The following is a 12,551-nucleotide window of genomic DNA, read 5'->3' on the forward strand; positions in this document are numbered from 1 at the left end:
GTTTTATCTAATATTAGATTTTGGTTGAAGAACTGATAACATTCAGTGTCAGAAATATGCAAAAATGCAGAAAATCAGACGGGGCAAAAACTAATTTATATTAGATATGTAGATATTGTATAAATTGATGGGTGGTACAAGCTGACAAACCACCTTGAATGGGGGGGGGGGGGGCTATTAGCTTGTATTGTATCAATCCCTACTGCTGGTGACAAATACATTTCAGATGGCTCTACCCTGCTATATAGCAAGTTATGGATTAACAATCTTCTCTATAGCAAGAGGAAACAGATAATTGCAATCTACTATTCAACAGGTTACAAAAGGTCACACTATACAAGATTAGTAACATATTCTCATTTGCAATATATAAAAAGATTGTGGAATTTGTTGTGGAGAAATGTGACCAGGGGGGAAAACAGAAAGAGATAGAAATATAATTCTATATGCTTTAATATGTCAATACTACATACAAAATGATACATAGCATAAAATGTACAACAGGAGAAAGACACACTAAAACCAATTTGAATCAAATCAATTTTTATTTTATTGTCTTGGTGTTTCCAGGATCAGTAGGGCTTGGTGAACACTCAAAAAAGCTTAGACTGATCAACCCATTCTGCTTTTCCAACTGCAAGAAGATAAATTTATTGAAACCCTTTCAGGTTGATATAAAAAAAAGAAAAAAGGAAAAAGTGGGGTGTGGGAGAAGGCGACTCTTATCTTAACATTAACACAGCACATGCTGCTGTAGGAAAAAAAACACTATTATAATAATAATAAAGTCCATTCGTCGCATGTTGCTTTGACAATGTGTCAGAGTGAATTTACATGTGCTGTACATAAAACCCAGATTCCAATTCTAAACCAAATCAGGTTTGAAAATGCAATGTAAAAGTGTAATGCCCCAGTTTTAAAATAGTCCCTTATATGCCTGTGCTAAAAGGTTTTCTGTAAAATGTTAAAAGGTCAATTATAACCTACAAGCTTATAGAAGTACTTGCATTTATATTAAGTAAGCAAGTTAGGGGAATGGAAACCAAACCAACCAATAAGGCCTGTTTTTAATAGAAGAGTACCCTGAATACAGAACAAGGGGAGGTAACAGTACAGGCATTTGAGTATTAAATTAAATTGTAGATTAACATGATTGGGAGTTTCATTTTTTCTGTATTTTATTCTACAAAAACAAAAACAGAAGCAGGCCTATAAAAACACAGCAATAAATATGCAACATGACATGGCACAGCACACTCGTTTGTCAGCAAGATTTACTGGGTTCTTCAAGGACGTCTCAAAACAACATGGAATGCAAGGTGCTTTTGAGGCTACTTCTTTCCTTGAATAGTGTTCAATGTTAAACTGAAATGAAAGTAAAAACAGTGATGGAATGGTCAGATGGGAACTACTGGTTTATAGATACCCATCACCTTTATTTTCTAGCAGATGAAACCACAGCTAAGAGTGTATGAGATCAAAGCCAAGAGTAATGACAGCATGCATACAAGACTTTAATTCAGTTAGCTCAAAGTATGTAAAAGTCTGTTAACATTTCTATACAGAGTAGAGCTGCCCAGGATAATCCCATATATTAAAAAAAACATTTTCATAAATTGTTAGAAATGAATTACAAGTTGTACTGATAAATAAAAGTCTAACATGCTATACAATATTATACCACTAAAAATGCTATGATCACATTCATGCCTTTCACTTTTTCTTGCTTACATTTATAACTCCAAATAGTTTCAAAACAATTATCCGAGTTCCCGGTGGAAATTAAGTTTATATTGAGATAATTTTCAGGAGCCACTTTTTAAAATTACAGATGTTTTCAAGGAAACTTTCATTAAGTGTAGGGACCTTGGTCATATCATAAGAAAGAATTCATAATCAGGGTTTTTTAGTATACTTGTTAAAGGACTCGTCCTGGAGATTCAAGACCAGATTGTCTGCGTTCAGGTAAACTCTGTTCTGTGATGCAGCCACCTGTAATGCAAAGTTAACATTTCAAAACAAGAACAGAAATACAGAATTGAAAACCAGTTGCAACAGTCTCTCTATCAAATAATAAAAAACAAAACCTGTTATTGTACCACAAACAGAAGAGTTCCTGTTTGGCAAGAAAAATGGCAATCTATAACGAGCGCTGTGTCACCAACAGAAAACAGCCTGTAACACTCATTCACTCACTTCCTAATCACGCATTTAAATATATGGCAAAACATTTAAGCAGCTTACTGTAATGAAACAGTAAATTATGGTTTATTTACACCCACCAAAGACTCAGAGCAAACAATCTGTACCATATTTGATATAGAAATGCAATAAATTGTATGCGTCAAACAAATCAGCATCAATAACAAACCAATTGAAGGTTATTACACAGATTGCATCTCTTTAGCTGATTTAATGGGAGTTTGAGCTCATCTTGCAGTACCATCATTCTAACACAAGGAAACGATCGTACGCACGGTCCAGAGTGTGCGCGAGTCTACGAACACTCACGCAAACTTCTGTTTTGATAAATAACGTACGCATGGTTTAGAAGGGAATACATCCGCACACACAAATGATAGATACAGGCTCTGGGCTGGAAGGACCGATTCCCGTTTAGAAATACATTTATGCATAATTGTTTCAGCTGTGAAGTTAGAGATAAAACTAAAATATGCCATCTCTCTGAAGGCTTTATCTGGCACACAGCAAATAAAATGTTCCGTTTGAGACTGGGGGGGGGGGGGGGGGGGGGCTGCTATTAATTATTGGCACATTGCCCGTGGCGGAGAAAGCGCAGCAGTGTAGAACTAAAGCAATTAATAAGTCAATTAAACCTAATCAAATTTTACAAACAGGCAATTCTTAGGATTTATTTCACCTACTCTGAAGCCCCTTTACTGACTAAAGCCCAGCATGAAAGAAAACTTCACCACACTGACCCCCTTTATTGCTCAGTACAGTGTCAACAGGTATGAAACACACCGGGTGAGGCGTAGCTGCACCAATATTTGCTATTTGTTTAGGTCGTCTACACTAATGTGTGTTAGAATGCATCAGCACAATACAAATCTAGGACTTACTACAAGATAGTTATTACGCAGCATTTTCAAGGAATGACACCCCAAGGGAGAGTACATTGTTAAATAAAATGTAGGGTGGTACCAAGTTCTGTTGCTCCAATTAATGAGATGCAATCCTTTTCCTAGATATCTGCAACTACCTTTCAAGAACAATACCAGCCATTTAAGTCTGTAATGAAAGTGGGTCAGTAATTTTCACTCAAAGCATATGATTGCTTATGCGCATTTTATATAACATTTCATTAACCAGAACTCATACAAAGAAGTTCACTATAATCTAGATTTTAGCATACACACAAAAAAAATGTGCTAGTCCCTGGGGATATTCCCCTTCAGCAAAAACTGGAACGTATATTAAATTAACTTTTTTTGCTCCATCAATTCTATTAAAAAAAAATTAGGCATGTTTAAACCTTGTCCCAATGCACTATTACTGTAGGAGATTATGCTACTGCATCATCCCATGGAAGAAATGACTCATGCAAACTTACAGTCTTTGCAATGGCCTGAGCAGCTCGGATTCTTCTCAGCTTCAGATAGCCAGGATTCTTAGTGACAGCTTCTCCAAGCTAGGAATGGATAGGCGATGGAAACAGGTTTAATGACTCTGGTCAACAGGTGGGTAATCCAACGCATTAAGATTTATAAAAAGAAACAAAATCACTGATTCTCATTCTATATAGACAATTTTATGTACTGTAGTTATTACAATACAATGTACTCAATATTAATAAAGCGATACATACATTTAGAAAAGGTAATTTGGTAGACGCTGCATAATGGGATGTTCTTTTTCACGATAAACCTTGGCAAATATGTGCACAACTGAGGCAGAAGGTAGGTCAACGGTATCTTTCTGGACAACCAAGCCACAAAGCAAAGGTCTATTTGATGCCTTCTCAATCAGCTAATGATTCACAGAAAACTTGACAAAGCAGCTTGTGTTTCATTCTTAATGCTTTCAACACTGAAGAACTGAAAAGAGATCTAGGAATAATAACTCCACTCAAAAAGGCAGACTGCTTGTCAAGAAAAGATAACCACTCTACACAGTCCTGGTCTAGGGCATGCCCCTATATCATTTTTGCAGGACTTTCCAAAACACTGGAACAATGTAACAACTTAGTTATATAAGGTTTGCAAAGTTAATTAGTGCATAGAAGTTAATTACTGCAAGGGGTTTGTTTAAAGAAATGACTACACAGGACATAAAAAAAAAAAAAGAAGTTTTAACAAAAACATGTGGGCAATGTCCCCTCCTCATGCGAACCAGCAGTTCAGACAGTGAACTGCAGGCTGTCTGGAAAGGCTTAGTCTAGCACAAAGATTAACGTGTTCTGTCATATGAAGGAGCAAAACACCGGGTCAAATCTACTGTGCAAACAAGACCTCTGACAATCAGTGCTTTCCACTGGAGTGGTGACACAGGTCATTTCCTGAAGTCTAGATACATATACTGTGGGTGTTTGGAACGGTGACATTTCTACCTTGTTTGGAATCAAGATTTTACCATTTTAGCAGCTTCAGCCTCTCCTTCAGCCTGGATGATTTTCTGTCTCTGATCCTGCTTGGCCTTCTCCACATAGAACTGAGCCCTCTGGGCCTCCTGCTGGGCTGAAAGCAGAATGTTCTATTATATAAACAGGTATGAACAGAGCACAACATGTAAAGAATCTATTGTACTTTCAGCCCTGACAGGGGTGCCTTCAGAAGAAGGCGCCCTCAAACACTATGCAATTCCCTCCAATAACTGGGAGGGCAGAGCATGTGTGTTGGGCTGACAGCGACAGCTAAAGCATCAACAATGTCTATAGTCTGCTAAAGTATACCAAGTTATCAAAGAATGTAGAAAATACACCAGGGAAAAGGTGTCAGGCACTGCATATTTAAGTCACACTAAAGCCGCACTGCCTTTCCACCCCCCACTGAGGAGAATAACAAATCTATGAGTTTCACTTTGACTTTTCCAGGTCATGATTTACAGGAATTGGCAACTAGTAAAACCAGACCAGGTTTTTAATGGTGTTCATTTCATCGCAATGTCCCTTACTCTGCGAACCCACAGCCCAGATTGTGTGTAGACTGCAGGCTGTCTTTGAAGGGTTGCTATAGCACACTGTGAAATGCATGATGTCACAGAGAAGACACAACACATCTTTAAGCTATTTCTAGTGTGCAAGAATTGTAAACGGTATGATAAATATGCCACTTAAAAAGGATGACCTTCATAGATTTAAAATAAATAAAAAATAAAAAAGGTATTGTTAGCTAGTAATTAACTCCCTCTAGTGGCCGATGCCTGTTAATGTATGCAACATTACATCAACTACAACTGCCTTGGATCAAGCATACAGTAGACAGAGCCTTTCCTGTGATGCACTGCCACTTACCGACTTGCTTAGACTCCACAGCTGCAGTGTACTCCCTGCTGAAGCTCAGCTCTGTGATGGCCACATCGTCAAGGATGATGTTGAAGTCCTTGGCCCTCTCAAACAACTCACGGCGAATCAGCAAAGACACCTATCAGCAGCAATAACGACTATTAGTAGCTCTAACTGTGCTGTTGTTGCATAGTTTGACGGCAAGGGTGCACGTTTGAAAGAAAAAAGGATTTCACCTTTTACCATTAACCCCCCGAAAGCGGATTTTGGTTCACTTGACATGGAATTATTCAAGTGTTTCTATAAAACGTCATCACAAATGATGTTTCTCTGTACTTGTTGATTATGCTTTGGATAATTGAAAATCAAATGAAGTGAGCTATTTCACTTAATGTTTTTCCTTCTTTATGCAATATAATAGTAGAAAACACTAGTGGAGGCTTTGAGTAAATTGTTGATGCTCATAATGCATTAGAGTAGAACAATGCAATGGCTAAGACTTTTGCACAGCAGTGAGTGTGTAATTTGTATATATATATATATATATATATATATATATATATATATATATATATATATATATATACACACATATACACACACACACACACACACACAGTACCAGTCAAAAGTGAGTACACCTGCTTGAAACCAGGTTTTTCATGGTTATCTATGCTTTTAACTGTATAAAAACACTAGAAACACTTAATATTTCATTATACAATGTGTACTTATAAGCTGATAATCATAAATGAATTGCATTTAAAAATTTAATTTTTAAATGAAAATCTTGTCAATTTCACTGAAATGGGCACCCAAAGCAAGGTGATTTCAATCTGAAGCCCAAGTCAGATAAAAGTCTGAAATGTGTATAACATGGTGTTAGAACACTGGCCTTAGTATAAAAGTGTCTTTGTTAGATGTTCCGAGTTTTTTTTTTTTTAACAGTTATAATACATTCATTCAATATCTGTTTTGGTGTAGCAGGCAGTATAAAAAACATATTGGGGATGATGAAGGTATAAATGAATATGAAACAATACCTGCGCTCTCTGCGTGATGAGCTGGGATGCATTAAACTTGGCTACCACACTCTTCAGAACTTCATTGACAATGGAGGGCAGGACTCGCTCATCGTAGTCCTTGCCCAAGCGCTGGTACAGGAATGGGAGCTTTGAGGCCTCGGGTCTGGACAGGACACGAAGGGCTATGTTCACCATCTGGAGATCTACACAGCAGCAATGGTAAGGACCATACATTCAAATCAAATCAAGACAACACTTACCACAACACACAGGTCACAACACGCAGACTACTACAGTGTTTCCAACCGGCTTGAAACTCTCTCCCCTAAGAAGGGTATCTGGATACCAACCGGATTCAAGTACGAGATCCCACATATACAAAAATGAACCAGATTAACCAGCTGTTGCAATGTAATGGTTATTTTATACAAAATGAAACTATGTTTCAAACCAAGACCTGAGTTAATAGGAAATTACACAGCAGCACATTTTTATAGTCCTGGTTTCCTTGTGCACTTGGATTGTCGTCAAGCATTAAAATACCAGGGTAGGATTCTGCCTGTATAATATTTATGTCCCTTTGGGCACAGTGTGTGTGACCTGCAGGCTGTCTTTTGAAGGGCTGCTATAGCACACTGAGAAATGCATCAGCTTTCTAAAACAAAATTCATATCTATAGATATTACAGTGTGCAGGACACGAGAATAGGTCATTACTTCACCACAACAAGGAACCATCCATTTCCAGACGCTCTGTTCCTCCTGAACAGATCCAAGACAGGGGTAGACAACCTGGCCCATGACAGTCACTCCAGTTTAAAAGGTGCAATAAAACGATCTACCCCCTTCCATACCCACTACCAACCTTTGGATCCAGTGAGAGAGGAGACCTTTCTTGGCTTGGCTCTGATGTCATAAATGACAGGGTACTGAATCCATGGTATCCTAGGAAATTAACAGAGTGAAAATGTGGTTTCAAATCCGTCTTGTCATTAAGAGTCACTGGACAAGGGAGAACACGTGCAGTCTTAGTTCATTAGAGAGTTCATTATAAAGTAACTTTGTGAAATTTTTTTTTGAGGTAGAAGTTTTATCTCAACGGTAGTCAATAACATCACCTTATTTATATTACATTATGTAACACAATTTTTGTTCCTGGGTAGTAAGTGTTATTTCCTAATTGCTTATGCCACAAAAGTACAGAAAATGGCTATTATTCTCCACAAACTTTGCTTTTGTGACCAGGACAGTGATATTTCAAAATATCACTATTTCCAATGGGAAAACGGGCAAATGTGTGTCTTTTCGTTCACATAAAAACAACATATGAATCCAAATTAACATGTATTTATACTAAAGTAATACAAAAATGACTACAAAAGATTTAGAAGCGAGTAGTTTTTCGAGATTTACGACTATACTGTATTTACAGTTTAACCGTAAATCTCAAAAAACTACTCACTTCTGAATCTTTTGTTTTAAAGCAAAGTTTGTGGGGAATAATAGCCATTTTCTATACTTTTGAGGCATAAGCAATTAGGAAATAACACTTACTACCCAGGAACAAAAAAAATAAAATAATTTGTTACATGGTGTTATCAATGTTGGTGAACTTGTGTATAATCTTTTGTTAACTATTCCTATATTTTCATATCTGTCGCTCATAGTTCATGTTTACTGCAGGCAAAATTTATCAAACGGATTATATTATGTCCCTTACTTTGCGAACCCACAGCCCAGTGTGTGTGGACTGCAAGCTATTGTGGAAGGGTTACTATAGCACACTATGAAATGCATGATGTTACAGTGAAAACAACACACAATTCAGGTTTGTAGTGTGCAAAATGTATAAGGTACCATACACAATACTGACACTTCCAGACTGTCGCCAAATGTACTATATTAACAGTGCAGCACAGAGTAGTGGGTTGGTTGTCAGGAAAAGTTTAGTCCTGTAATGATATAAACGTGTGAACAATACATTCTAGAGGTTTACATTTACAACCACGCAACGCTGAAGCAGGTCTGCTGAATCAGTACAATGGACTAGTAGATACATTGCACAAGATTCCGTATTAGAGACAGTCACAATGAAACAGATGCAGAACTGCTTTTAATGTACAAGTCCTGGTTTGATGCGTCAGTGGCAGTTATACAGCAAGGGTAAGAAGGCTGTTTCGAGTACCATTGGATTTTAAATACCAAACCAATGCAGCGAGAAAAAAAAAAAAAACACACAAGAACAATGCAGCGAATACACTTGAAAGTGATCTGTGTTTCAACAGCCAAGACAAATCCTCAGCAAAATCAGCCTTTTATTTTTCCTTTTTTTTTTTTTAAAATCACAATTTCCTAAGCACAAAGCACAAACCTACCTGATGTGCAGCCCTTCTGAAAGAACTGTGTCCTGCATCCCTCCTATTCTGTTAAAAATAATAGCTCTCTGCCCACCTTCAACTGGAAAAGAATGACAACAGGATGCTTGTTGGTTTACAGCATGAAAACATCACACAAGTTAATCAGGGCAGTCAGCACTGTTCTAAAAAATAACATGCCTTAATTTTTAAAAAAACATTTAATGAAAATACAAAGTTTTACACATGAGCCCACTTCAGTCAACACAGCATAGCATAGCATAGCCAAGTGGCATTGGTCCTCTTTATAGCAGAACGTGTTTATTTTACCATAGTATTTACTGGTACTGGTAACTAGTAAACCAGGCCAGTAACTTAATGATACTCATTTTATTGCAATGTCCCTTACTCTGCGAACCCACAGCCCAGAATGTGTGTGGACTGCAGGCTGTCTTTGAAGGGTTGCTATAGCACACTGTGAAATGCATGATGTCACAGAGAAGACAACAAATATTTCTAGTGTGCACGAATTTTAAACGGCAAGATAAATATTCCACGTTTAACAAGAGGACATTTCTACAAAAAAAAACAAAAAAACAATTAAAATCAGACTTACTGTCCAGGACATACCTGTTATGGATGTGTGTCTATGTTGTGTTACACATACCTGTGTATGTGGCTTCTTTCACTCCATAAGCAAGAGCTCCAGCACCCATTAGCAGCTTGAGGCCTATTCCTACTCCCTTGGAACCGGAGGACAGCCTGCCAGCCATGTCCCTCAACTGCTGAAAAAAACCCTGACGAAAAGAAATACAGTTTACACCACATTTAAAATGTACATGATGGGGGAAAAAAAAAAAAAAAAAAAAAAAAAAAAAAAAAACACAGGTAAGCAGATGCCCTGGAAAATGATTTACCGAAGGCCTTATTTCGTGTACCCTTTAGCCCCACGCAGCTACAACACATTTTTGAAAGGTTAATTTCTCAAGACTACAGTGAAGTAGAACCAGTACTTTAAAATCTGTCTGTTGTTGAAACCCTGCTTGAGTTCAGATCTAAAAAGAAAAATTTGCATGTGATTTTTCAATCCTGGGTTAACGTTTGAATCGCATGTGCTGAATACTGTCAAGGTTTCTTTTTTTCACCTTAGAAATATTGCCAGACTGCATCCCATGCTTTCTCTACCTGCAGCTGAAAAACTGGTCCATGCTTTTGTTTTCTCCAGGATCGATTACTGTAACGCCCTGCTTGCTGGGGTGTCTAATAGCATTCTCACTAAAATTCAACTCGCTCAAAATTCTGCAGCCAGAATTTTGTCTCGGTCCTGCTCAAGAGATCACATCACTTCTGTCTAGAGGCCTAGCATTGGCTGCCTATCAGGTTTAGAGTTGATTTTAAAATTTTATTGCTGACATATAAGGCTCTTCATGGGCTAGCGCTGACTTCTGTCAGATCTGTTATCTTTTTACACTCCCACTCGCAACCTCCGCTCTGCTGATCTCAGGCTGCTGTGTGTCCTGCCTGATCGCCTGCGCTCTATGGGCCTATTCCACTAGAGATCAGGAACTCTGCTTCTTTGAGTATTTTTAAAGTTAATTTAAAGACTTACTTTTTTAGAAAGGCGTTTTTATTATTTTTATGATTGTTTTATCTCCTTGTGTTTCTTTTATGCATAATCTGTTTATTTATTGCAGTACTATTAATTGTGAAGCACTCTGAGATGACTGCTTTAAAGGCACTATACAAAGTTTATTATTATTACTACTGCTACTATTAATAATACATTATACTGTGACAGTGGAGAAATGTATTTTTGTAGACCAATTTAAATACATCAGTCATTTAACATTCACCATCTAAGAGAAACTGCACTGTGATAGATATTGAGTGTACAAGATACTGTACAATAGTAAGCAAACACAGTACAGACAGCTATACCCAGCAAGCATATTTCACATTAACATGTCATTGCCATGAACAATGATGTCTACATTATAGGGTAGGGCTAGTTAAAGTGGGAAAATAAATATGGAATAAACTGGAAATACTACAGCGTGTGCTTTTATTTAACAAGCTGTGCCTGTGCAGAAATTTCCTGGGTTATCAAAGAAGCTTTGAGTATTGATAGGTGTGGGTAATTTGATTGCTCAACGGATAAGATGTGTGAAATAAGGATAATTCTTTGTGACCTACTGTTCATGGCAATGACACATGTTAATGTGAAATATGCTTGATAGGTATAGCTGTCTGTATTGTGTTTGCTTACTATGGTACAGTATCTTGTAGTACACTCAATATCTATCACAGTGCAGTTCTCAGAATAGATTGATCGTTTTGAAGTGGCTGTAGAATGTGGCAAAAAAACAATAGATTCCGAGCTGTTTGATCCAGTTTTCTTTTACATATATATGTGTGTGTGTGTGTGTGTGTATGTATATATGTATATATATATTATAATATATATATATATATATATATATATATATAAATTATAATTTACATGCATACAAGAGGTGCAATTAATATCCTACCTAGACCGATTTAAAACCTCTCTCTAAATATGTGCTATTGCGTAAAGTTTAACAATGTATTATTCATTTCGATGGTACTTAACATAAATAGTGGTGGAATTAATTATGCAAAAAGGCACGGACTGGTGAGACAATATTCAGTTGTTCAAAAACAAACAAAAAACTATTAGAATTAAAACGTGTAGGTTCTCTAAACTGCAAATTACATTTTTCCCCCACAAAGCATGCAACTTGACACAAGGTATACTACATATACTGTGCATACTATTTTGCAGACCTTCATTTTAAACACCGATTATGGCACTGTGTTTTAACCAGTATATGCAAACTTTGCTTTAGTGCTTTAGTTTAGTTAGTGCAAAGTGCTTTAGTTTTTTTTTTTCATTATTAGCTTTACCTGCGTCCCTGAGCACTCCAGCTTGTGGCAGGATCTGGGGTAACCGAGAAAATTCCATGACTTTTGACCAACATACTAATCGGATCTCTCCATCAATACAAAGATCCATCTAAGAGGGTCTAAATAATTTTTACACTAACTCAAAAACATAAAACGAAATGGAACGTTTCAAGCAGATAACACGGGGCTGTAATGTAATGACATCGAACTTTATAGTCCTTATGGTCGCCATTTAATAGAAACATTCATCTTAAATGTTTTGCACTTTAATTTACTGTCGTCTTCTAAGAAGATGAAACCATTCGCCATTGCTTAAAAAATGCAAGCTTTACATGCCCTTACCAAACTCTTGTCAATTATGAGATATTTTGTATATTCGCCCCTTCATACTCACACTAGGATCCTTGTTCGCCATGCTGCTTCTCTCTCTGGCGCTAACCCTGTGCAAGGTCGACTACAGTCGCTTCCGGTACTTGCAGTGTTTTCTGGGACTTGAAGTTTACATTATCCGCCAATGACTGAAACGATTTGTTAATGCACATACATGCTTTTCAGCAAAGGAACACACAGATTGCTGTTAAGGCAGTGATAGTAGCGATATATTTTACACACCAGTCTTAATAAAGTGACTACACCTTTTTGGATATACCACCAGAATTTTATTTATTTTTTAAATATAGAAATTGTGTAAATTTAGGAGCTTGGCAAGTCCAACGCTTCTGACTATTCTGGGAAAGTCAGTTTCTTATAAATGGGTTTTATTATTAGTGTTCAGAAAATA

The 12,551-nt window shown here is 37.0% G+C and overlaps 1 protein-coding gene across 1 annotated transcript; it reads right to left on the reverse strand.

The window, feature by feature from the left end:
* Positions 1-526: 526 nt before the first annotated feature.
* On the reverse strand, positions 527-12,238 carry LOC121327131 (prohibitin-2-like). The gene is made up of 10 exons (XM_041270945.1): positions 12,165-12,238; positions 9,510-9,639; positions 8,864-8,945; positions 7,354-7,433; positions 6,508-6,692; positions 5,474-5,603; positions 4,594-4,697; positions 3,575-3,652; positions 1,916-1,992; positions 527-1,365 (listed from the first exon to the last, which is right to left on the reverse strand). The coding sequence occupies exons 1-10, from the start codon at positions 12,183-12,185 to the stop codon at positions 1,332-1,334; spliced, it is 921 nt and encodes a 306-aa protein (XP_041126879.1). The 5' UTR covers positions 12,186-12,238; the 3' UTR covers positions 527-1,331.
* Positions 12,239-12,551: the final 313 nt, after the last annotated feature.

The sequence above is a fragment of the Polyodon spathula genome, chromosome 14 (genome assembly GCF_017654505.1).
Source record: "Polyodon spathula isolate WHYD16114869_AA chromosome 14, ASM1765450v1, whole genome shotgun sequence".
Classification (NCBI taxonomy): Eukaryota; Metazoa; Chordata; class Actinopteri; order Acipenseriformes; family Polyodontidae; genus Polyodon; species Polyodon spathula.